Source organism: Agelaius phoeniceus, chromosome 23, assembly GCF_051311805.1.
Source record: "Agelaius phoeniceus isolate bAgePho1 chromosome 23, bAgePho1.hap1, whole genome shotgun sequence".
Classification (NCBI taxonomy): domain Eukaryota; kingdom Metazoa; phylum Chordata; class Aves; order Passeriformes; family Icteridae; genus Agelaius; species Agelaius phoeniceus.
This window is the reverse complement of record NC_135287.1, coordinates 4535474-4559592: the sequence shown is the minus strand read 5'-3', so window position 1 is coordinate 4559592 and position 24119 is coordinate 4535474. Positions and strand designations below refer to the sequence as shown.

The 24119-nt window shown below is 43.3% G+C and overlaps 1 protein-coding gene across 1 annotated transcript; it reads left to right on the top strand.

Annotated features, from left to right (window-relative positions):
• The first annotated feature begins 2373 nt into the window (after nucleotides 1–2373).
• Nucleotides 2374–17298, top strand: LOC129129454 (potassium-transporting ATPase alpha chain 2). The gene is made up of 16 exons (XM_054647295.2): nucleotides 2374–2794; nucleotides 3475–3673; nucleotides 4099–4208; nucleotides 4947–5081; nucleotides 5332–5524; nucleotides 5727–5902; nucleotides 6956–7092; nucleotides 7736–7886; nucleotides 9775–9943; nucleotides 10586–10740; nucleotides 11589–11712; nucleotides 12295–12440; nucleotides 13472–13605; nucleotides 15490–15591; nucleotides 16128–16219; nucleotides 16864–17298. The coding sequence occupies exons 1-16, from the start codon at nucleotides 2708–2710 to the stop codon at nucleotides 16890–16892; spliced, it is 2139 nt and encodes a 712-aa protein (XP_054503270.2). The 5' UTR covers nucleotides 2374–2707; the 3' UTR covers nucleotides 16893–17298.
• The last annotated feature ends 6821 nt before the right edge of the window (nucleotides 17299–24119 follow it).

Below are 24119 nucleotides of genomic sequence, written 5' to 3'. Positions count from 1 at the left end.
CCCCGCCAGCGCCGGGCCCCGCCACGCTTGGCGGGATTTAAATACTCCACAGTTACTCAGTAACTACAAGGAGGCCTCTTGTTCTCACCAGACTCTCCTGCTGCCAAACACGTCTGATAAAAGCTCAAACACCACCACATCACTCGCTGAAAGAGTGCCTGGGCAAAGGTTTGATAGCCACTGGGTATAATCACAATTCTTGAGAATTCTGAGAGCAGTAAAAATATCTGGAGACTTTAGACTCTGACTTCAGCCAGAGACTAAAGAGTCTCTGATGAATTCCCCTTTGAGCTATACTCTGCTATTTTTTTTTTATTTTTTACACTAATTTGTTCATGATTGTGTCAGTTTAGAGAAGGATTTTAGATTATTAAAACACACAAAAAAGCTTTAATTGATCATTTGCAAGCCAACACCTGAACGTTCTTTTCTTAACTTGTCTTTTAACCTGGCCAAAACCTCATTTTAAAGCAACACAGAACTGATGCATTCGAACAGAGGAATTATGAAAATTTGTTTTAAATTAACCAAATTATATCTTTTATTGATCAGCTCTACCTCGGAGTAGTCCTGGCCCTGGTTGTCATCCTCACTGGCATCTTTGCTTATTATCAAGAAGCCAAAAGCACAAACATCATGGCCAGCTTCAGCAAGATGATCCCACAGGTGAGAACCACAGTCCCTTTCAACTGAGACCAGAATTCATCCCGATAATGCATGAGGGAAGCCCAGCAAGCTCAACTTGAATTTATCTCTTGGCAAATGACCCAGATAAACGTCCTGAATCACAAACCATTGCTAACAAGCACACGGTGGTTGCTTTCATGGATCTGTGAATTGTGGGATGCACATCCCTGTTCTCCATCCAGCACTGGGTTCGAGATCTCAGTGCCCACTTCAAACCTGCAAAAGGGTGAAATGTGCTGGGTTTCACATTTTGCAGCCCACTGCTTTTACCCACAGCCCTGATGGCGTGTGAGCACATCCCTGGAAGGCATTTCCCCATCTCAAATCCCCCAGATTCCAGGCTGAGCTGTCCAGCTGGATGTCAAATATTCTCACATTTCCTCTCCATCACCCTGCTCTGGCTGTGTCCCAGAACAGAGGGGAGGATCTCAGTGTAGAGGGTGGCATAAAGCTGATTTTTGTCCCCTTTCTGTCTTCCAGCAAGCTCTTGTCCTCAGGGATGCCGAGAAGAAGGAGCTGCCAGCAGACCAGCTGGTGGTTGGGGACATTGTGGAGATCAAGGGTGGGGACAGGATCCCTGCAGACATTCGCCTCATCTTCACTCAGGGCTGCAAGGTAAACAGGGCCTGGAAGAGCAAAGGAAAGAGGGAAAACAGAGTTTGGAGTGATTTGTTATATAGGAAGGATTTCTACACAGCCACTATGGGGAATTAGAGCTGTGACTGGACATAATTAATGAAGTCAGAGAGCAGAAGCCTGAACCTGATGTTGAGCTCCTCTAGGACTGACACCTCCCTGAACATCCAAGGAGTCCACGCCATGTTCTGGCTCTGCTCTTTGCCAGGACAGGGCAGATGCACCAATGCATGACTGAGAGTTTCCACTGGAGGCAGATCCTCAAAATTTGGGTGTTTTCTCAGGCGTCTGCTGAAAATCCCATTGACAGACACACAGACACACAGACACACAGACACACAGACACACACTCACACAGACATGCAGACACACAGCATTGGCTGACCTGAATTCCCACAGAAACAGGCTCTGTCAGGGACAGCAGCAGCCCAGAGAAGAGGCACTGAGAGATGCTGATGTCACTGGTTATGGATGAAGCTGCCACCTCACCTCCCGGGCTGGACACCTCTGTGCACTGCTGACTTTAATCTGGGCATGTCTCCCTTTCATTAAAGGTGGACAATTCTTCACTCACAGGGGAGTCAGAGCCACAGTCCCGCTCCTGTGAGTTCACCCACGAGAACCCCCTGGAGACCAGGAACATTGCCTTCTACTCTACCACCTGTGTGGAAGGTGAGCTGACCCTGAAAATGGGCATGGAAATCCCATTTTATTCTCTTTATATGTTTCTCCACTGGCTCCAGCCAGGTTTATCATCCTGTGTGCACGTCTTTACATCCTTTTATCTTTTTTTCTCGTTAATCTTTCACCTCTACTCAGCAACTTCAGGGGAGCTGAATGTTCCTAATTTTTGTTATATATCAGCGTACAGAGAGCAGGGCCCCCAAAAAGGCACCAGCACAGGCGCTGCTTGGTCCTGCTAAATCATTTGAGAAATTCTGCTTTGAGGAACTTCAGAGAGGTTTAATTGCCCACATGAGTTTTGACCAGAGCAGATTAAAGAGTGACCTTGGGGATGGTCACACTCAGCATTTGTTCCAACATGCAGCGTGGTTATGGCCGCACCAATCAACGAATTGATTTGGATTTGAACCGACGGCGGTTTCCTCACAGTTTTTCCATCAATACCTGTTGGAATGTCAGGCTGCAGCTTCCTCTGAGTGTTTGTGTGCCCTGGAGGTGACAGCTTTTTGTCCCTGCAGGCACTGCCACCGGCATTGTCATCAACACTGGGGACCGCACCATCATCGGCCGCATCGCCTCCCTCGCCTCGGGCGTGGGCAACGAGAAGACGCCCATCGCCATCGAGATCGAGCACTTCGTGTACCTGGTGGCAGGGGTGGCCATCTCCATCGGGGTCCTCTTCTTCATCATCTCCGTTTCCATGCGCTACAAGATCCTGGACTCCATCATCTTCCTCATCGGCATCATCGTGGCGAACGTGCCCGAGGGGCTGCTGGCCACGGTGACGGTGAGTCTGCGCTGGGGTTCTCCAGCTCTGGGCTGGGTTGGGTTTGGAGAGCGGTGGGAGTTCTTATTGCAAGGATAAACCCTTCATTTGGGTAATTCTGGTGTAACTGAGTCATTCATCTCAAACCCAGCTGGGGTTTAAGTTCAAGTGCTGCTCTGCCTCGATGGCTGCCGAGTACGGTGACGTGACTCATTTCCCCACCACCCGCTCCCACTTGGAAGTGGGGACATTGTACCCTGAAAGTCACATGAAAACTCCACTTATTACAAATTGTGCAGCACTAAAATCCCTCCCTGCCTGAGGAGCAGCACACACTGCTGGCTCCAAAGCACCCCAGCAGCAAAGAATGAAGGGAATCATTGCAGGATCCATGGAGCTGGCGACCAGCAGCTCCCTGCCCTTTGCAGGTTCTTCCATCCCAAACAGCCTCTTGATTGATAAGACATTATTATTTCTATCAGCAGGCAGTAGGTTCCTATCAGCAGCAAATCTACCTGTGCTAGTTGCAACCTCAGATTCTAAATTAAAAAATGGAGAAAAAAAACCGCACTGCAGCCAACAAAAATGAAAAATTTAAAATATTCTCTTACAAACCCCACAAAAGATCTACTGGGAGATCACAGTCTTGTCACAGCTGTGTGTGACACCTTGGTGACAGCTGGACCCCCTCCCTCCTGCAGGTGAGCCTGTCCCTCACGGCCAAGCGCATGGCCAAGAAGAACTGCTTGGTGAAGAACCTGGAGGCCGTGGAAACCCTCGGCTCCACCTCCATCATCTGCTCCGACAAGACAGGCACCCTCACCCAGAACAGGATGACTGTTGCCCACCTCTGGTTTGACAACCAGATCTACTCAGCTGACACCAGTGAAGATCAAACAAGTAAATGGGAAAATGGGGGTGTGGGAAGGGGCACATACCTGGATCCATCCCAGGATGTTCATTTTTGGTGGCTAAATCAGACATATCTTCCTTCTACACATGGAAATCCCTCCTTAGCCATGTGAGATGTGAAAAAAAATAATTAATATTGAATTCCACTCACAGGAAGTAAACCTGAAGGAGGTTCTACTCCAGAACCTTTTACCAAGAGTATATTTAGTAGGGAATTAAGTAAACTACATCATCCAAGCCCCTTTGCCACTACTGCTAAAGGGAAAATTTATATCAATCTTTTTTCCATAAAAGAAGCTGTCAAAAGAATAATTTTTTTCTGCCCATAAGTCAGTCCTGTTTTTTCACAGTTAAGATTTTACTTGTGTCATGCAACGTGCTAAAAGATGCAATGTGTGTTTTTCTTCTCTCAGCCCAGCCCTTTGATCAAAGTTCCCCCTCGTGGACAGCATTATCAAAAATTGTCACTCTCTGCAACCGGGCGGAATTCCGGCCAGGACAGGAAAATCTCCCCATCATGAAGGTACTGCTGACTTCACACCAGCTTAGTTCCCTTCCTCTGAAAAAGCAATTTTCTCTGTTTGGTTTTAACAATCTCCATTTTACCAGTAAGTTCTTACTGACAGTGGTTTTACTGCTGTACACTCACACAAAATATTTAACACAGGATAAAAAATCCACAGATCCAAAAGCATAGAAATGCAGATTATCCTGAATTGGAGGAGATCCAAAATCCCAACTCCTGGCCCTGCACAGGACAGCTCCAAAAACTCCTGTGCATTGTCCAAACCCAACTGTGCCTGCCAGGAAAAAGGCAAGACAAGTAGCAGGAGCAGTAATTACTGCACTGTTAATTTATTATAGCAAAGGTAAACATGCCTTAATTGATGTCTTTCCACATGACTGCTTGAAGGTAGTAAATTCTACTGACTGGGCTACCAGGACAAACCTGCTGTTTACTCATCAATGCTATCTTCAAATTAATTTGGGTTTGTGCCACAGCTCACCTGCAGTGCCCTGAGTGTGACCCCAAATCTGCTTTACAGTTTGCTGTGGCTCAGTTCTAACTCCAAGAGCAAAGCAGACATCCTCAACTTCTATTTCAATATTTTTTTCTAGGATAACTTGAACATAGAAATGGAGATTCCTTGTTGAAGTGAGGATTGGAGATCTTCCTTGGAGATTCCATGCTGAAGTGTGCAGCATGCCATGGAATTGTGGAAATGTAAAACTAAAATGTTTTCTTCCTTTTTGCCCACAGAGGGTCGTGGTTGGAGATGCCTCTGAGACAGCTCTGCTGAAATTCTCTGAGGTCATTCTGGGGGACGTGATGAGCATTAGAGCACAGAACAGGAAAGTGGCTGAAATCCCTTTCAACTCCACCAACAAATTCCAGGTGTGTTTCTCTTTTTTTGGAAATCGTGCCAGATTTCTTCTATCACTGGGCCTGATGCAGCAATGGGTGATCTGGAAGCCCTAATGGGGTAATTCAACAACAGAGGAAATTCAAGTTCTAATAGAGACAGCTCATTCCACTTGATGGGATTCATGATTTCTTCATGGAAAAGAACATTAATCCCATGGGAAACTAGAAGGAAATGAGGAGAATTTGAGCTCTTCCAACCCCTCTCCTGTTTGTGGCACAGCTCTCCATCCACGAGACCGACGACCCCCAGGACAAACGCTTCCTGCTGGTGATGAAAGGTGCCCCAGAGAGGATTTTGGAGAGGTGCAGCACCATCATGATCAACGGCAAGGAAGAGCCTCTGGACAGCGAGAAGGCAGAAGCTTTCCAGACAGCCTACATGGAGCTGGGGGGCATGGGGGAGAGAGTGCTGGGTGAGTGCCTGGGAAAATGGGGTGAACAATTAAAACGGGGTAAAATCCAGCTGTAGAACCTATGAAATGGGGTTTAAAGTCTTGGCACATCCAGCATCCCTGGAGAAATGGTTAAATTCTGGAGTCACGTGGGCAAGAGCAAAGCCTCTCCTCTTTCTCCCACATTTTCCTGCCCATCACACCAACCTAAATACCTTTTCAGGTTTCTGCCACTTGTACCTGCCTGAGAATGAGTTCCCAGAGACCTTCCAGTTTGACACAGATTCCATGAACTTCCCAACCTCCAACCTGTGCTTTGTGGGGCTCCTGTCCATGATTGACCCACCTCGTTCCACGGTGCCTGACGCTGTCTCCAAGTGCCGCAGTGCTGGCATCAAGGTGAGGATTTTACAGATAAAAACACAGAAAAATACCTAAAATAATCCTAATGAGTCTTTCACTACAGAAAGACTCATTAGGATTATTTTAGGTATTATTTAAAGTGTTTAAAATTTAAGATCTTCCGCCACATCATCCCTAATTAACTTTCTAGCAACCACTACCGAAAATCTTAACCTTAGTTCATACCATTGTATAATTTCCATTTAGAAAATCCCTAGAGACAAAACATTTTTATTTAAGTGAGAATCAGACTAAAGGAACTGCACAAAAAACTCAGACCTGGAAATCCAAATTTGCAAAAGCTCAGATACTCTCTCATCAGATCCATTTCTAGAATACAGAACCCACACCAGCTGGAATTACTTGCTTGGAAACAGAGTAAGGTGATTGATAGAAACAGCTCTAGAGAAGGCGTCAGGACACTGCTTTGAACATTTACCCAGAGGAATCACCAATCTTAACACTATTCAAGAAGAACCTGAAGCAGTAATTCCCCTAATTTCACTCCCTGGGACCCACAAGTAAACTTTCAGCCCTAAGCAGCAGGGAAATCTACCTAAATCAAAGAAAATCCTATTTGGAATTACAGATCTCAGATGAGATGAATCCAAAACCCCAACCCTGATGAAATTTTCTGTAGCTTGAAGACAGATCTGGCAATTTTTCTTTGAGAAAAGCAAGAAAAGGCTGTGCCTTATCTGTCAGGACACCTCAGTCACAAGGATCCATTTTAAGATGCAATATCCTAACAAACCCTCCCCACTGAACATACCTAATATAGATCCTTATATAAGGGCTCCTTTATTCTGCATTATTCTAATCTGGCTGCCTGTGACGAGTTCTTCCTCCAGAGCCCTGATAAAGCAGCCTCAGGAAGAGAGGCAGAGCCCAGATGTTGATACAGAGCTGGGCAATTACCGCCCCTAATCTCCTCTGCTGTGTACACAGCGCTGCTCTGATCCCAAAGTGCTTTCAGCTCCTCCAAACCGGACATTCCCCCTTATCTCCCTCCACCCTTGGCCATTTGGCACCCACTTGTCCCTTTCTCAGGTCATTATGGTCACTGGCGACCATCCCATCACGGCCAAGGCCATTGCCAAGAGCGTGGGCATCATTTCAGCCACCAGCGAGACCGTGGAGGACATTGCCAAGCGCCTCAACATCCCTGTGGAGCAGGTCAACAGGAGGTGAGAGCCAGCAGAGCCTGGGCAGCACCCAGGGCTTCATTTCCCTGCTCCCTCCACGGTGCTTTTATTCTACAGCCCTGCTGCTTTCTGGATTTTTATGACACATTCCCACTCTTGAGTCATCTCCACCTAAATGTGTCCCCTCGGTGGTTTTCATCTCTGCTGCCCGTGAAGAAAATCTGGTGAATTATTCTTTGCACATCATGTGGAAGTCACTGCCTCTGCCTGTTTCACTAAACACACACACACACACAGAGCAAAATTCAGCATCACACGACCCAATTTGGACCATCAGCCCAAATTCCTCCTTCACCCCTTAAACGGGGAAAAAATAACATCACAAGGGAAGGATAAAAGCTCTTTGCAGAAGTGATGTCTTCCTCTGCTCCTCCCAGTGAGAGGCCTCTTTAAAATGCATTTTCTGAAGCTTCAATGAGACCCCTCTGTATCCAGAAGTGACTGTGATCCACTCTGGATTTCTGCAGTGCCTTTCATTCAACTCCTGCTGATTAACAGCAAACGCCTCTGCAATTAACTCAATTTGCTGCTTTCCCGCCATCCAGCTGCACACCCATCCCACGAGTGCACTATTTCCACCCTCCTAATCCAAACATCCACCCTGCCCTGCCCGTGGCTCTTGCAGGGAAGCCACAGCAGCCGTGGTGAACGGGATGGAGCTGAAGGACATGAGCTCGGAGCAGCTGGACGCGATCCTGCGCGAGCACGCCGAGATCGTCTTTGCGCGCACCTCGCCCCAGCAGAAGCTGATCATCGTGGAGGGCTGTCAGAGGCAGGTGAGGCAGGCCTGGCAAAGGTCACACATCAGGGTTGGGAGGCTGGGAGCCAATTCCCAGTGCTCCCTAAGCTCTGTTTATTGTCTTTTCCCCGTGCCAGAACGTTATCTAACAGATGGCCACAAATGCTGCCTGGACTCAATCCAAGCCGCTCAAATTCCTGCTGCAGACACAGCTCCTGGTGACAAAATGAGCTTTCCCTGGGTTTGGAGCTGTGGCCAGAGCATGGATTGTCCCTGGCACTCTGAGAAGCACAAAAAGCCTCCTGTGCCCTGGCTGGGAAGGAGAATTCCCTCAGGAATTCTTTAAACCCAGATAAAAGCAATGCTGCTGCCACATCCTCTCCTCTTATCTCTTGTGGCTGCTCAGAGCCATGTCCTCCTGCCCACAGGAATGTTTGGGAGTGGAACTGCTTAGTGGCAGTGCTGGGTGAACAGGTGAGCTCACAGCTCTTTCCCAGCCTAGATTATTTGTGATTCTGAGGTAGGAACCCCACAGAATGCCAGAGCGTGATTCGTGCACCACCAGGTCTTATCTGTGCTACTTCCCAGGGCTGTAAATCAGGCAGCAGGATTTAAAGACAGTTTGTCCCATGCATGGGCAATATTATATAAAGCAGCCTGGAGTGCAGCCAGCATAGGAGAAAAAAAAAATAAAATTACAGAGCTCTGTAAAAGAAGAAAATTGCCATCAAAAGACTCTCCACTAAAAAATGACATCTTCCAAGTAGATTTTGTGAATTAAAGCCACACTAGTGCTGTGCCTGGCCTTTGTAGAGAAGAAGATGTGGCATAAGATATTATTTTATTTTTGTAGTCGTGCCAGCACTGAGCTTCCCAATCAGCATTTTGTCAGCTCTTTGGGTTTAAGCTTGGAGGGCTCTCCAGGGAGTAAAAAAAAAAGAGATAAAACTTTTCAATTTGATGTGGTTTTTATTTTTTGAATGGTCTGTGTTCGGCACACGGTGGGTAAACGTGTTCTGCACTGCTCAGACTCCCACACTCCTGGCAGATTTGGCTCTTTAGGGATGAAAAGGAACACCCGCCCCCAGCCAGACTCCTGCTATGTTTAGCACTTAGAGCTTATAAGCCTTTCTGTACATGGCATTATTTATAGGTAGTGACACTGTGCTCAATTCCCCCAGGGACAGGAAATTCAGCATTTTATTAATCAGTTTGCCTGGCTTTGTCCCCACTCTGAGCACCCTGCCTTGAACCAAGCCAGAAACTTCTGCATCAGCCAGAGCAGAGCCTGGAGCTGCAGGAGATGCTCAGGAAGATAACAAAGAAGCTGAGTGGGATAATCAGAGTTTTCCATCTTTTGGATTAGTAGAGAAATTCCAGCACAGACTGAGGATGGACAGAAGCAGTTGGGATAGGATGAGGACAGGCTCTAACTCAACAGTTACATAATTTATGAATCAGATGAAGCCTGGCTGTTTCTGTAGCACTTAATTAAAAAAAAAAAAACCCAGGACATTTTGTGTTAATCAAACCTCCCCCAGATGTCTGAGGTGAGCCTGGCTCTGCTCAGACAGGGATGGACCACGAACATAGAGCAGACATCCAAATCTCAAATCCTCTTTATACCAAACTATCAGATTAATTGCATTTGAAATGCATCTAATTGAGATGTCCACTCTTCAGGATGCAGTGAACCACAACCCTGAATTTTCCAGGTCTCTGCTCTAAAGGGAACCACACAAACTCTGAGCTTGCTCTCCCAGCCCTGCCCACCACCCTCCTGACCCCTGGCTGTGTTTGACGTGGGTACAGAGAGGAATCAGCACTTCCTATCAGCATTTTTCTGTTAGAAATTTAAGGATTGATGCTGGCAGGATCCACCCTCTGCTCCCAAACCCACATCTGGATGCTTTTGTGTGTTCCAGGGAGCTGTGGTCGCCGTGACTGGAGATGGAGTCAACGACTCCCCTGCCCTAAAAAAAGCAGATATTGGGATTGCTATGGGGATTGCTGGCTCTGATGCAGCCAAAAATGCAGCTGATATGGTCCTGCTGGATGATAACTTTGCTTCCATTGTCACAGGAGTGGAGGAAGGTAAGGATAATGTTGTTTCCCACTTTTTGAGCTGGAAGCTGCTGGCAGGGCCTCCTGATCTTCCTCTCTTCTCTTTCTGGAATTGTGGATTTGGTATTTGGCAAAGCTGGGAATTAAATCCATGTCTACACACGACAACCAGAGAATAAGGAAATAATCTCCCTCCTCACACATAATAAAGATTTGCTGTCTCTGATCAAACTTCAGATAAAAGCACTTCCTGACCTGTTCCAATGCAGTCTGAAGCCTCACAAAGATAGAAATTATTTTCTCCACCTTTTCCCTCTATTATTTTCTCACACCTCACCTTCACTGTGCTCCACCTAAGACAGGAGCACTCACCCCACTCTTCTTTCACTGTAAAGAGTTTGTGGTTTCCATCACAACCACAGCATTTTGGGGAATGAGGTTTTTTCCCCTCAAACTGCCTCATCCAAAGAAATGTTTTATTACACTTGACTTTTCAGAAGCCTTTAAGGGAGGGGAGCTTAAAAAACCCAACAAAACCAAATTACAAAATGCATGATGAAACACATGAGGAAAGTAGAAATAAGCAGTAAATGTTTCCACCTCATTTAGTTAAATTGAGCTTTTTTTGCTGATAAAAATTCCCTTTGACAAAAGAATTTTCTCTTCCCCCAGGCCGCCTGATCTTTGACAACCTGAAGAAAACCATTGCCTACACCCTGACCAAGAACATTGCTGAGCTCTGCCCCTTCCTCATCTACATCATTGCCAGCATCCCCATGCCCATTGGCACCATCACCATCCTCTTCATCGACCTGGGCACGGACATTGTGAGTTGGGAGCTCCACAGTCCTTTCCTGCTGGAATATCCTGCCGGGGACAGGGGCTGGGGGGAGGCACATCTGAACAGGGGATTTATCCTACAGATGAGAAAGGCAGCAAAAAAAGGGACTAAAAGCAGGCAGGTAGAGAGAAATAAGAGTAGAAAACAGCAACAGCCTGCAGGGAGGGAGCAGAAAGCAAAGACAAATGATGCAGCCTAAAATCAGCAGTGAATAATTATGTATAACAATAATAATTATAGAATATAATTATATATCATAATTTATACAATACATACTAATATATAAAAATATATAACAATTATGTATAATAATAAAATAATTATATAAAATAATTATATAATATCATAATATATATATAATGATATTATATATATAATGTATATAGTATATATTTATATATATACTAATATATAAATATATAACACAATATCTTTAACAATATATATAATAATATATATATATAAAAAAATCTTGTGTTTTAATCAAGAGATCAGAGAGATTTTTGCAGTTACACCTCATGTTCCATCCAGCCCAGCCCAAGGGACATGGAAGACCCTTTAATTTTAAATTAATGTTCAATTATTTTTAACTTCCTCTAGCCTTTTGTATTGATCACCACATCCATGCATATTTCAGATTTCACCCAAACCCTTTCCAATTAATAGGAACGAATTATTAGGAATTAATTATTAATTAGGGACCCATACAGATCCTCCTCTCCTCTGTTCTGCCATCATTCAGCAGAACCACTTGGGAACCACAAATTGCTGCTAAACCCCTGAGAATGAGGCAAATGCTGCTCCCCAGCCCCTGAGGGTTTGTTTCTCTTGCAGATCCCCTCGGTGGCACTGGCTTATGAGAAAGCTGAGAGTGACATCATGAACAGGAGACCCCGGAACAAGAGGAGGGACCGGCTGGTGAACCAGCAGCTGGCTGTCTACTCCTACCTGCAGATTGGTGGGTTGGCCTCCCAAACTCTTGTGTCAGCAAAGCAAGACTCAAGCTGATTCATTTAAAAAAAATATAAATTTATTGCTACCTGCAGATTGGCGGGTTGGCCTCCCAAACTCTCTCCCTTGTGTCAGCAAAGCAAGACTCAAGCTGATTCATTTAAAAAAAATATATAAATTTACTCCTACCTGCAGATTGGCAAGTTGGCCTCCCAAGCTCTCTCCCTTGTGTCAGCAAAGCAAGACTCAAGCTGATTAATTAAAAAAAAAAATATAAATTTACTCCTACCTGCAGATTGGCGGGTTGGCCTCCCAAACTCTCTCTCTCGTGTCAGCAAAGCAAGACTCAAGCGAATTCATTAAAAAAAAAAAAATTAGGGCAAATTTAGGAGCTGAAACTCAACCCCTTCCGCTGCAAACCCACCAGCCCCCTCCTGTTGCTCATTATTCAGCAATAAAATGAGGTTTTATCTACAGAGGGCGAGAAATTCACAGCGCCAAAACCCTGAGAATGTTTCATGCATCCAGCACACCCCCCAGCGCTCCTTAAATTCGGCTTTTCCTGATTGCTGCCCCTTTGTTTCTGCAGGAATCATGCAGTCGGTGGGGGCCTTTGTCACCTATTTCACGGTCTATGCTGAGCAGGGCTTCCTGCCCTCCACGCTGCTGGGAGTGAGGGTGAACTGGGAGAGCAACGCCATCAACGACTTTGAGGATTCCTACGGACAGCAATGGGTAAAGCAGCCCTGGAAATCCCCTTTGCAATTAATAGGAATGAATTAATAGGAATTATTTATTAATGGGAATTAATTATTAATGGGAATTAATTATTAGGAATCCACACAGAAAATTCCGCCCTGAAAATTCCCTGCCCACCCGCTTGCTTTAAAATTCCCCCAAAATAAAGGGATAGGGAATGCAAATGAAGGTTAAATGCAAAGAGAATTAGTTTTCAGCTGGTGTTCCTGCAGGAGAGACTCTTTAGGGCTTCCTGTCACACAGCTCCTTCATTCAGCCTCTGCTCCTTCATTCATTCTTCAACAATTTCCCACCTTCTCACTCACAGCCCCTTGCACCTTCCTCTCTGGTCTGGGTGTTTAAACCCCTCAAAATCAATCCTCACCATCCTCTCCCAGCCCCTTGCACCTTCCTCTCTGGTCTGGGTGGTTAAACCCCTCAAAATCAATCCTCATCATCCTCTCCCAGCCCCTTGCACCTTCCTCTCTGGTCTGGGTGGTTAACCCCCCCAAAATCAATCCTCACCATCCTCTCCCAGCCCCTTGCACCTTCCTCTCTGGTCTGGGTGTTTAAACCCCTCAAAATCAATCCTCACCATCCTCTCCCAGCCCCTTGCACCTTCCCCTCTGGTCTGGGTGTTTAAACCCTTCAAAATCAATCCTCATCATCCTCTCACAGCCCCTTGCACCTTCCTCTCTGGTTTGGGTGGTTAAACCCCTCAAAATCAATCCTCACCATCCTCTCCCAGCACCTCTGCCAAGTCCTCTGCAGCCTCCCCCTCTCCCTGCAGAATCACAAGGCACAGGAGGCATTGATAAATCCACAAAAACCCCCCTCACCCCCAGCTCGTGCTGCAGCCTCGTGACTCAGCCCTGGAATAAAGCTGGGCCCAAATCTGAGCGTTCTGTGCCTAAATCTGGAGGAACCCTGCATTCACACCATGAAGCCTCCCAGGGATGTTTGCAGCAGCCTGGGGGAGGTGGGAGGGTGTGAATTAAAAAGGTTTTGGTGTTTCTTTGGCTCTGCAGACCCACTACCAGCGCATGTACCTGCAGTGGACTGGCTACACAGCCTTCTTTGTCAGCATCACCATCCAGCAGGTGGCTGATCTGATCATCAGGAAAACTCGCAGAAATTCCATTTTCCGCCAGGGCCTCTTCAGGTGAGTTTTGTAGAGGCACAATCCCAGGATGGTTTGGGTTGGAAGAGACCCTAAAACTCATCTCATCCCACCTTCCACCATCCCAGGCTGCTCCAGCCTGGCCTCGGGCACTGCCAGGGATCAGGGGCAGCCACAGCTTCCCTGGGCACCTGTGCCAGGGCCTCACTGGGAAGAATTTCCCTCTGAGGGAAGGATTTTTCTCCTATCTAATCTAAGCCTGCAGTTTAAGTGAGCCTCCTGCTCCCTTCAGAAGCAGGTGAGCTCAGTGATTTGGCCCTCTCACTTTCAGTCTTTGCACAAAGATTAAGCCTGGCCTTAAACAATCACAAATCTCAGGCAAATATTTTATTACACCTCCCCTCAGGCTCTTTTCTGCTTCAGGGTAGGGATTTTCTTTAAAGACATTGTGCTGGTTATTCTGAAAATACACTAGTTTAAAACCAACTTTCCATTCATTAAAATGTTTACTAGAAAAAAAAAAAAAGGGAGTTTCTCTTCCAGATTACTTTCTGAACTCCTTATCAAGAGATAGCAAGTCTGAACTTCCCTGAGATAACTTGAGGCTCTGGGAAGGGAGATACCAGCTGGCCAAACTCCCCCAGACAGCGCTGGCCGCCCTCTGCAAACCTCCAGCCTCAGGAGAATTCCAAATATCAGCTGGGCCAGAGGCCAGCAGCAGAGCTGGCATTGCCTCCCGGCGTTTCTGATAGCAGAGCAATTTATTTTCCATCCTTTATCTGCAGCTGCTGGGCCTACACCTGTGTGTGCTTCCTCCCTGCATTAACACCTGAGTCACCCTGAGCACGTTCCCAGAGCAGCAGGAGCCTTGGGAAGCGCTGCTGGGTGTCTCCCACAGCTGGATTTGGGCTGGGAATGCTGCCAGGACAGGCAGCAGCACTTGGGGTACAGGACAGAGGTGCCCAGCCCTGTGCCCTGAGCCAGAGCTCACCTGGAGCGGGGATTGCAGGGATCCAGAAGGGTCCTGCTGGCACACAGGGGGTTAACTCTGGGGTTAATTCAATCCTCTCACAGGGGTTTAACTCAGCTCTGTCACAGAGGGTTAACTCAACCCTCTCACAGGGGTTTAACTCTGGGGTTAACTCAACCCTATCACAGGGGGTTGGTTATCTCCAGAGTTAATTAAACCCTCTCACAGGGGGTTAACTCTGGGGTTAGTTTAACCCTCTCACAGGGATTTAACTCTAGGGTTAGTTTAACTCTGTCACAGGGGTTTAACTCTGGGGTTAGTTTAACCCTCTCACAGGGGTTTAACTCTGGGATTTATTTAACTCTCACAGGGGTTTTAACTCTGGGGTTAGTTTAAGTCTCTCACCGGGGTTTAACTCTGGGATTAACCCTCTCACAGAGGGTTAACTCTGGGGTTAATTCAATCCTCTCACAGGGGGTTAACTCAGCTCTGTCACAGGGGGTTAACTCTGGGATTAATTTAACTCTCACAGAGGGTTAACTGGGGTTAGTTTAACTCTCTCACAGGGGTTAACTCTGGAATTAATTTAACTCTCTCAAAGAGGGTTAACTCAACTCTATCACAGGGGTTTAACTCTGGGGTTTATTTAAGTCTCACAGGGGTTTAACTCTGGGGTTAACTCTCTCACAGGGGTTAACTCTGGGGTTAGTTTAACCCTCTCACAGGGGGTTAACTGGGGTTAGTTTAACTCTCTCACAGGGGGTTAACTCTGTGGTTAACTCTCTCACAGGGGGTTAACTCTGGACTAACCCTCTCACAGGGGTTTAACTCTGGGGTTAGTTTAACCCTCTCACAGGGGGTTAACTCTAGGGTTAACCCTCTCACAGGGGGTTAACTCTAGGGTTAGTTTAACCCTCTCACAGGGGGTTAACTCTTCCTCTCTGTTTTTCCTGCAGGAACAAAGTCATCTGGGTGGGGATATTTTCCCAGATAGGAATTGCTTTGATTCTCACCTATGGCCTTGGACACGTTACAGCCCTGAACTTCACTCCACTCAGGTGAGCTCTGCTGCCACTGAGCTTCTCCTGCCCTCCTTGTGGGCACAGAACAGAATCCTGCACCACTGCAGGATAAATATTTTTAAAAATTCATATATTCATCACTATTTCTTGGCCAAAAAGGCCATTATTGCCATAATTTCCACATTCTCCTACTGGATTTCCTATTGAGGATCCCAAAAGCCACCTGTGCAAAACCAACATTTAAATATTTCTTCCATCATCTCCAAGGTTTTGATGAGCACAGCCAGCATTTAACTTTTATTTTAAATAGATCAGCCAGCTGATTTATTGCTGTGATAACACCAGGCAAAATTTCCTTCTGAATAGGACCTGGAATTAATTAATCCAGGAACCACTTGAGACTGGGAGGCTTTACATGCTCATCATCAATTTGAGAGATTAATTAGGAGAAAGGAAAGAGGCCCAAGGGGGGGCAGATTTGTTTCAGTGACACTGAAGAGCACAGACACCCCAGAGCTCCAGCTGAGCTGTTCCCAGGTCCCTCTGAATGAGACCTTTTGCCCCACTCCCAGGTTCCAGTACTGGTTTGTGGCTGTGCCTTTTGCCATCCTGATCTGGGTCTACGATGAAATCCGGAAGCTGCTCATCAGGAGACACCCAGGAAGTGAGTGCACTCTTCTAATTGAATTTTAATTGAACATTTCCATTTCATGTGTCTTTTCCCAGCCTTTCACTCCCACCCCCACCTCAGCTGCCACTTGCAGGTGACTGCTGAAAAATAAACCATTTTTATCCAATGATCACTTTTCCTTTTTGAGGAAAAATGACCAATTTTTAGTTATTATTTTTAATATTATATAATTATATAGATAATGTATTATATTATATATTATATAATATATAATATTATACATATAATATAATATATATTATATAATATATATTATATAATATTATATGTAATGTATATTATATATATAATACATTATATATACATTATATATATATATATATATTGGCCCCCCCATGTATATATATATATATATATCTATATATATTGTATATATATATATACAATATATAATACATTATATTATATTATATTATATATTACATATATAACTATATATAATATAATGATATAATTTATATATCTACATATATATATTATGTAATTATAATTATTTTTAATATTATTTTAAATAATTTTAAAATGATTACTTAATTCAGTATTAAATAATTTAATATGAAATAATTTTAAATATTTATTTAAAATGAAATATTTAATGAAATAATTAATTCCTGCAGGTTGGTGGGACAAGAACATGTATTACTGAAGAGTCTGACACAGGAGAGCTCCTTCCCCACCTGGCCCAGCCTCTGCTGCTTTCAAGTCCTGTCTGTGCAATATCGAGCATGGATCCACCCCGTGCTGGGGTGAAGAGATTTCATGGATTCAATGAAGAAAAAAGGACTTTAGAGGCTGAGGAATTACCTCCCACTGTACTGTAAAGCCTAGAAATTGAAATACTACCTATTTTTGTAACTACTACGATCTTCCCTCGTTCAAAGATGGAGTTGGAGAGAACTCTGAGAGGAAAAGAGTCCCAAGACAGGAATTCCCCACAATCCAAGGCATTAATTTGCACTGAAGGAGTTGTTTGTTGATTTTTGTGCTGGTAGAACTGGATTCCCAGTGAGTGCACACCTAGATCTGTTTTACCTTGCCACGGGTAATTGTGCTGTATAGGAATCATTTGATAATAAAACTTTTTTTTTCCAAAAAACTGTTCTCTGTGTTATTGGTGGTTTTTTTTTTTTTAATAAAGACTGAGAGAATCTGAGTGGAATGGGGTCACAGAGGGAAGAAGTGCAGCTCTTCCTTTTTACCCCATTAACAGACCAAACCCTTGACCCATTCTGATAAAGGTGTCTTGAAAATCGAGCCATGTTCTATTTTCTGAGTCCCCCAACGAAGGAAGGAAATGATGAATCTGGCTCCATGTTCTTAGAAGGCTGATTTATTATTTTATGATTTATATTATATTAAAGAATACTGTACTAAACTATACTAAAGAACAGAGAAAGGATACAGAGAGAAGGCTGAAAGATACTAAAGAAAAACTCACGACTCTCCTCCTTGACACAGCTGGGCCGTAATTGGCCAATAAATCAAAACAATTTACATGAAACCAATGAAACCATCACCTCTTGGATAAACAATCCTCAAACACATTCCAAAGCAGCAGAACACAGGAGAAGCAAATGAGATAAAATTGTTTTCCTTTTTCTCTGAGGCTTCTCAGTTTCCCAGGAGAGAAATCCTAGGCAAGGGATTTTCCCAGAAAATACGAATGTGACAAAGCCACAACCAGATTTGAACACTTTGAGGCCCCAAATTCAGTTCTCACTTCCCAAAGGTGCCAATCTCCAGGACAAAATAGATATTAGAATTTAGAATTAGTTAGGTACAGACAAAGTTCTTCTCAAAAGGTCACTTCGGCAAGAAGCAGTAGGTCCCAATTCTTGTTTAGACAAACAATTTCCCAATTTTAAAGCAGAAAAAAAAATAATGTTGCTTTTTCACTTTTAAATACAGGTTTAGACAAGTTGTACAAAAGAAACAGGGCAGAAGGAGAACTCCTGTTGCAGCAAAGAGAGAGAAAAACCAAGGAAAGGGAAAATGAGGAATGTTTCCCAATCTAAAGCTGTTCCCATGAACCTAAATTTAAATTTATGGAACTTAAAATAAAATCTAAAAATTTAATAAATTTAAATGTAGATAAAATTGAAATTTTAAAGTTAAATTTCCAATCTAAAGCTGTTCCCATAAACCTAAATTTTTAAATAAAATCTAAAACTTAATTAATTTAAATTTAGATAAAATCAAAATTTTAAATTTAAATTTCCAATCTAAAGCTGTTCCCATAAGCCTAAATTCAAAATAAAATCTAAAATGTAATGATTTTAAATTTTCAATTTAAATTTCCAAGTCTAAAGCTCTTCCCTTCCCTGCTAGGAGACACTTGGCATTTTGTGACCTTCTTTCCCTCCCCTTAATGCCTGGCCGGGCATTAATTACCCCAAGCATTAATTATCCCAGTATCGGCGCTTTTCCCAGAGAGACACGAGGAAGAGGAATTGCCAAGGGAGGAGGAAGAGCAGCAGAAAATGAACCTGTAAACAGCGGGCGGGCCCCAATTCCTGATAAATGTGCTTTTATCGCTGGTGATGCAATCCCCGAGCAGGGCACAGGTGCCAGCCTGACTCATTTCACACCTTGGCACCTGCCAGCAGCCATAAAATAAATAAAATTTATTTTATCTTGATTCAATGATAGCAGAGATAGGGGAGAAGCTGCAACGCGACCTCATTTCCAGCACTTGTGGCTGGGCCAAAATTCCTGTTCCAACAGAGGAAAGGAGAAGAGGAAATTTGGTGTGAGGGGGGAATTTGCTGGGCAGAGCTGGGAGAGAATGCAGCTGCTTTTGGTTTATTCTTAGAACAAAATATAATAATAAAAATAATAAACATAAACATAAACATTATAAAAATAATAATACAATTATAATAAGGAGAAGAAGGAGGAGAAGAAGAAGAAGAAGAAGCAACTGTAATATATAATATAGTGCAATATATTGTATATTATTTATTTATATAATTTATTTATATTATATATTTTAATAGATAGTTCATTTCTATTATTTCCATATTATTTATTTCTATTATTTATTCCTAAAACAAACAAAAAACCCCCATATTTTTTTGAAACAACCCATGGGAAAGATGCCTGGAGAGGTTTTGTGGAATATCCAATATTAAAAGCAATATATATAATATATAATATAAAACATATAATATATAATATATAATATATAATATATAATATATAATATATAATATATTATATATTATATATTATATATTATATAATATATATTATATATTATATATTATATAATATATACATTATAATATATTCTATATTATCTATTATAATTTATATAATATAGTGGGATATATTGTATATTATTTATTTACATTATTTATTTATATTATATATTATTTTTGCCTATTATTTATATATTATTTATTTCTATTATTTATTCCTAAAACAGAAAAACCTTATTTTCTTGAAACAACCCATTGGGAAAGATTCTGTGGATCACCCTTGGAAAGGTTCTGTGGAACACCCCTGGAGATGTTTTGTGGAATATCCAAGATTAAAAGCGCAGTGGCTGCTCTGCAAAATCATTTCTAGAGTAAAAATCTGTTTTTTTCCCTGCTGGCTGCAGCCCAAATCTACAAAGAATTTTTACAGGAAGGACTTTGTGGTGCTGAGCTCCGTCTCCTGGCAGTTACCACCCCATAAACACATCCCTGGGCAGGGACACCAGGGCTTTGGCTCCTGGTTTTCTTCCTTCCTCTCCCGTTGTCACCTGGATAAAACCCCAGCACTGCTGGCTGCACCAACAGATTTTGCTGCCAAAACTAAAAAAAAAAAACCCAAAAACCAACATATTGAGGAGGTTTTGTCCTCAGGATCTCCCACCACAGCAGGACCAAAGCACAGAGCCACAGGAAAGGGATTTCCCAGGATTTTAGGCCGAGGGACAGCCTTGCAGCTGGAGCTCTGGAAATAATCTGGATTCATGGCTGTATTTCCAGGAATATTCTTTTAAATATCACAAACCGTTCAGTCCCTGGGAAATGCAACATCAGGGGGAACTTTGACTGCTCTGCTTGAAGAAAAATCAAATGATGAAAGAGGAAGAAGCAAAGCAATGCAAGCTGGAAAAAACTCAGCAGCAGAAAAAAAGGAAAAATTGAGAGGAAAACTTAAAAGCCAGATGGGACCCATCCATTTAAACACCACCATATGTTCCTGAGAGGAGAGCAAAGGAATTCTGTCTCCTGTCAGAAGAGATGAGTGGAGGAATTGCATTTTCTGTTTGTTATTTAGCACAGAAGATTCATTTGTTCATATATGTTTTCCCACCATTCCAATTATGATAATAATAGTAATAATAATGATAAAATGTATCTAGTAGTAAAAAACTCATCTGAAGTTGATTGTTCTGTGTGAGGCTGAATGAAAAAGCCAAACATAAACCTGACCTGGAAAACAAATTCTCTCCCTTCCCAGTTATCACATAAGGAGCTTGCCAGCTCAGTTATTCAGAATTTGGATTATAATGTGTTTATTCTGCCCAGATCGGGAATTTAACTAAACCTCTCTAAGATTCCTGATCTGGGAGCCAGCAGGGTGTGGAGATGCCACAGTGAGCATCTTTAACCTGCTCACAAATGGGAGGCAAAGCAGATTAAAGGGAATAAATGATGGTTTATTGCCAAATGAGGGTCTCATGTCCCCTCTGTGCAAGGGTGATGGGGAGGAACTCACATTTCCCATATCAGGAAATAGAACAATTTTTATCAGGAAATCAGGAAGTATAAAACGGGGGGAAATAAATCAGGAAATATAACAAATGGGGGGAAAAGCCACTTAGAAGAGCAATAACAGAAAAAAAAAAGAAAAAAAAAGAGGGAAAAAAAGAAAAAAAAGGAAAAGAAAAGAAAGAAAAAGAAAAAAAAAAAAAAGAAGAAACAAAAATAGTATTTAAAGGCAGCTAATTTATCTGGAGCAAACACCTCCAACCCAGCAAATGCTTCCAAAATAGTTTGTACCTGTAGGGTCAGTTTTGTTTTTAACAAGGATTGACAATAGAAGCTCCTTTGTGTTTCAAACATTTCTTTGTCACAGCTCTCTTCAAAGGCTGAGGGAGATTTTTGTTCACCCTGAGAGCTCCGTGTGCGCCCCAAGGGCTCCAAACATTCCCTGAGAGCTCCAGAGCTCGGCTGCCTGCGCCTCAATCCCTCCAATATCTCCCCAAAATGTTCTTTGCCATCTGTTTTACCCCATCCACGCCCGAGCAGACAGCTCAGATCAGAGGTTTGCAAAGAAATCAGAATATTGACATCATTTCCAACAAGGGCAGAGCCAGTGAACGCCTAAAGACAGATTGGGTGTTTCTAAATCTCAGAGATTTTCCAGGGTTGCAAAAGGAGCGTGGACAGAAAGGAACTTCCCCGTGTTATAGAAGGAAAATGGAAAGAAAGGAACTTTCCAGAGTTACAGAAGGAAAATGGGCAGAAAGGGAAATTTCCAGAGTTAAAAAAGGAACATGGACAAAAGGGAACTTTCCAGAGTTAAAGAAGGAAAATGGACAAAAAGGAAATTTCTACAGTTATAGAAGGAAAACAGACAAAAAGGAACTTTCCAGAGTTAGGAAAGGAACATGGATAAAAAGGAAATTTCTCGAGTTATAGAAGGAAAACAGACAAAAAGGAACTTTCCAGAGTTAGGAAAGGAACATGGACAGGAACTTTCCAGAGTTACAGAAAGAACATGGACCAAAAGGAACTTTCCAGAGTTACAGAAGGAAAATGGACAAAAAGGAACTTTCCAGAGTTACAGAAGTGGACCAAAAGGAACTTTCCAGAGTTACAGAAGGAAAATGGACAAAAAGGAACTTTCCAGAGTTAAAAAAGGAAAATGGACAAAAAGGAAATTTCTAGAGTTAAATTTCTAGAGTTATAGAAGGAAAACAGACAAAAAGGAACTTTCCAGAGTTAGGAAAGGAACATGGACAGGAACTTTCCAGAGTTACAGAAGGAAAATGGACAAAAAGGAACTTTGCAGAGTTACAGAAAGAACATGGACAAAAAGGAACTTTCCAGAGTTACAGAAGGAAAATGGACAAAAAGGAACTTTCCAGAGTTACAGAAGGGGACAAAAAGGAACTTTCCAGAGTTACAGAAGGACACCAGGCCAGAGGCAGGGGAAGAATGAACCCTGCACTTGCCCATGGGGTTTTTGGAGCCAGCAGGGCTGGGAATTGCTGCCCAGGACAGGACAGGGCACTGCATGACAGCACAAACAGGGAACGGCAGCAGGACCTCCCTGCCCAGTGTTGACACCTGATTAGGGCAGGAGGTTGTGGGACCTGATGCAAGAACTCAATTTTAACCCCATAAACTCAGGGAGCACTGCAATGGTCAGGTTAATCACGAGGAGAAGTGCAAAGAAAATGAAAAAAATCCACTGCAAACTCAAATACAAATAACAAGGGAAGGTACAAAGGCACCTTCCCCCCAGCCTCAGGATGGGTTTTTAAGTAGCAGCATCACAAATCAATTCTCACACTTAGTGCTGCATCATTTATTCCCTTTAATCTGCTTTGCCTCCCATTTGTGAGCAGGTTAAAGATGCTCACCGTGGCATCTCCACACCCTGCTGGCTCCCAGATCAGGAATCTTAGAGAGGTTTAGTTCAATTCCCAATCTGGGCAGAATAAACACATTATAATCCAAATTCTGAATAACTGAGCTGGCAAGCTCCTTATGTGCTAGCTGGGAAGGAAGAGAATTTGTTTTCCAGGTCAGGTTTATGTTTGGCTTTTTCATTCAGCCTCACACAGAACATTCAACTTCAGATGAGTTTTTTACTACTAGATACATTTTACTATTATTATTATTATTATTATTATTATTATTATTATTATTATTATTACTATTTGAAGGGTGGGAAAAATATATGAATAAATGAATCATGAGAAATACTTCTGTGCTAAATAACAAACAGAAAATGCAATTCCTCCGCTCATCTCTTACTTGTAAATCCCTCAGGTCAGCCCTGCAGCCTCAGCAGGTGCAGACATTGCTCTCAGCCAGATAAAAGCAATCATTTATTTTTAAAATGTGCAATGAAGTGCAGCAGATTTTGAACCCTCCAAGCAGGGTGGAGGTTTTTTTCCTGCCACAACTGCACTCCAAGCAAAGCAAGAGTTAACTCCCTGCCTCATAAACCGAGAAATCTCTGCTGAGCACAAAACCCTTCCTTGCTCCAGCCCCAGCCAGACTGGGCAGGTCTGGGATCGCTGCTGATTGCCCTGAGCTCCACAGCTTCCCTCACCTCCTTTTGCTCAACAGCATTTTCCTGGCACAGTTTCCTCCAGTCTGAACCAGCTCTCCCCCTCCCTGCTCCAAAAAACAATCCCAGCACTTTCCCCTTTCACCTGGGTGTCCCTGGCCGTTCCTGCAGCCAGGAGAAAGGGAGAGCTGGCTCAGATAAAAAGGGAAATGTGGAAGAGTTTTACAGCAACTTCTGTGAGTCAGAGGGGATTGATAAGAGGATCCACGTTTAGCCCTGAAAGAATTTCCTACCAAGGTCATTGACACAGAAACCAAGAAAGAAGGAGAAATAAAAGAAACCTGCAACTCTCTATTCCATAAGCACTTTGTTTGTCTTTCCTGACCAAGGAGTAAACTGAAGGATTTTGTAAGAATGTATAAAAAGCATGCTAGAATAAAACCAGGTTGGAAACCTTCTGAAAATGGAGTGTTGCTTTGTGTTGTCCCCATCTCAACCGTGACCATCTCAACTATGACAGGGAAAGGGAGAATGAGAGGCCAAACTTTGTACAATGCAGCTGTAAAATTCTGTGTAGGGTGGTGAATTGGGCTGGCTGCTCTGCCTGTTGGCCCTCAAAAATCTATTTATA

Coding starts and splice junctions, on each gene's coding strand:
- LOC129129454 (XM_054647295.2), top strand. CDS start 2,708: ATGCGCTACAAGATCCTGGACTCCATCATCTTCCTCATCGGCATCATC. Junction 7,093..7,735: donor GTGGAGCAGGTCAACAGGAG/GTGAGAGCCAGC, acceptor TGGCTCTTGCAG/GGAAGCCACAGCAGCCGTGG. Junction 9,944..10,585: donor TGTCACAGGAGTGGAGGAAG/GTAAGGATAATG, acceptor CTCTTCCCCCAG/GCCGCCTGATCTTTGACAAC.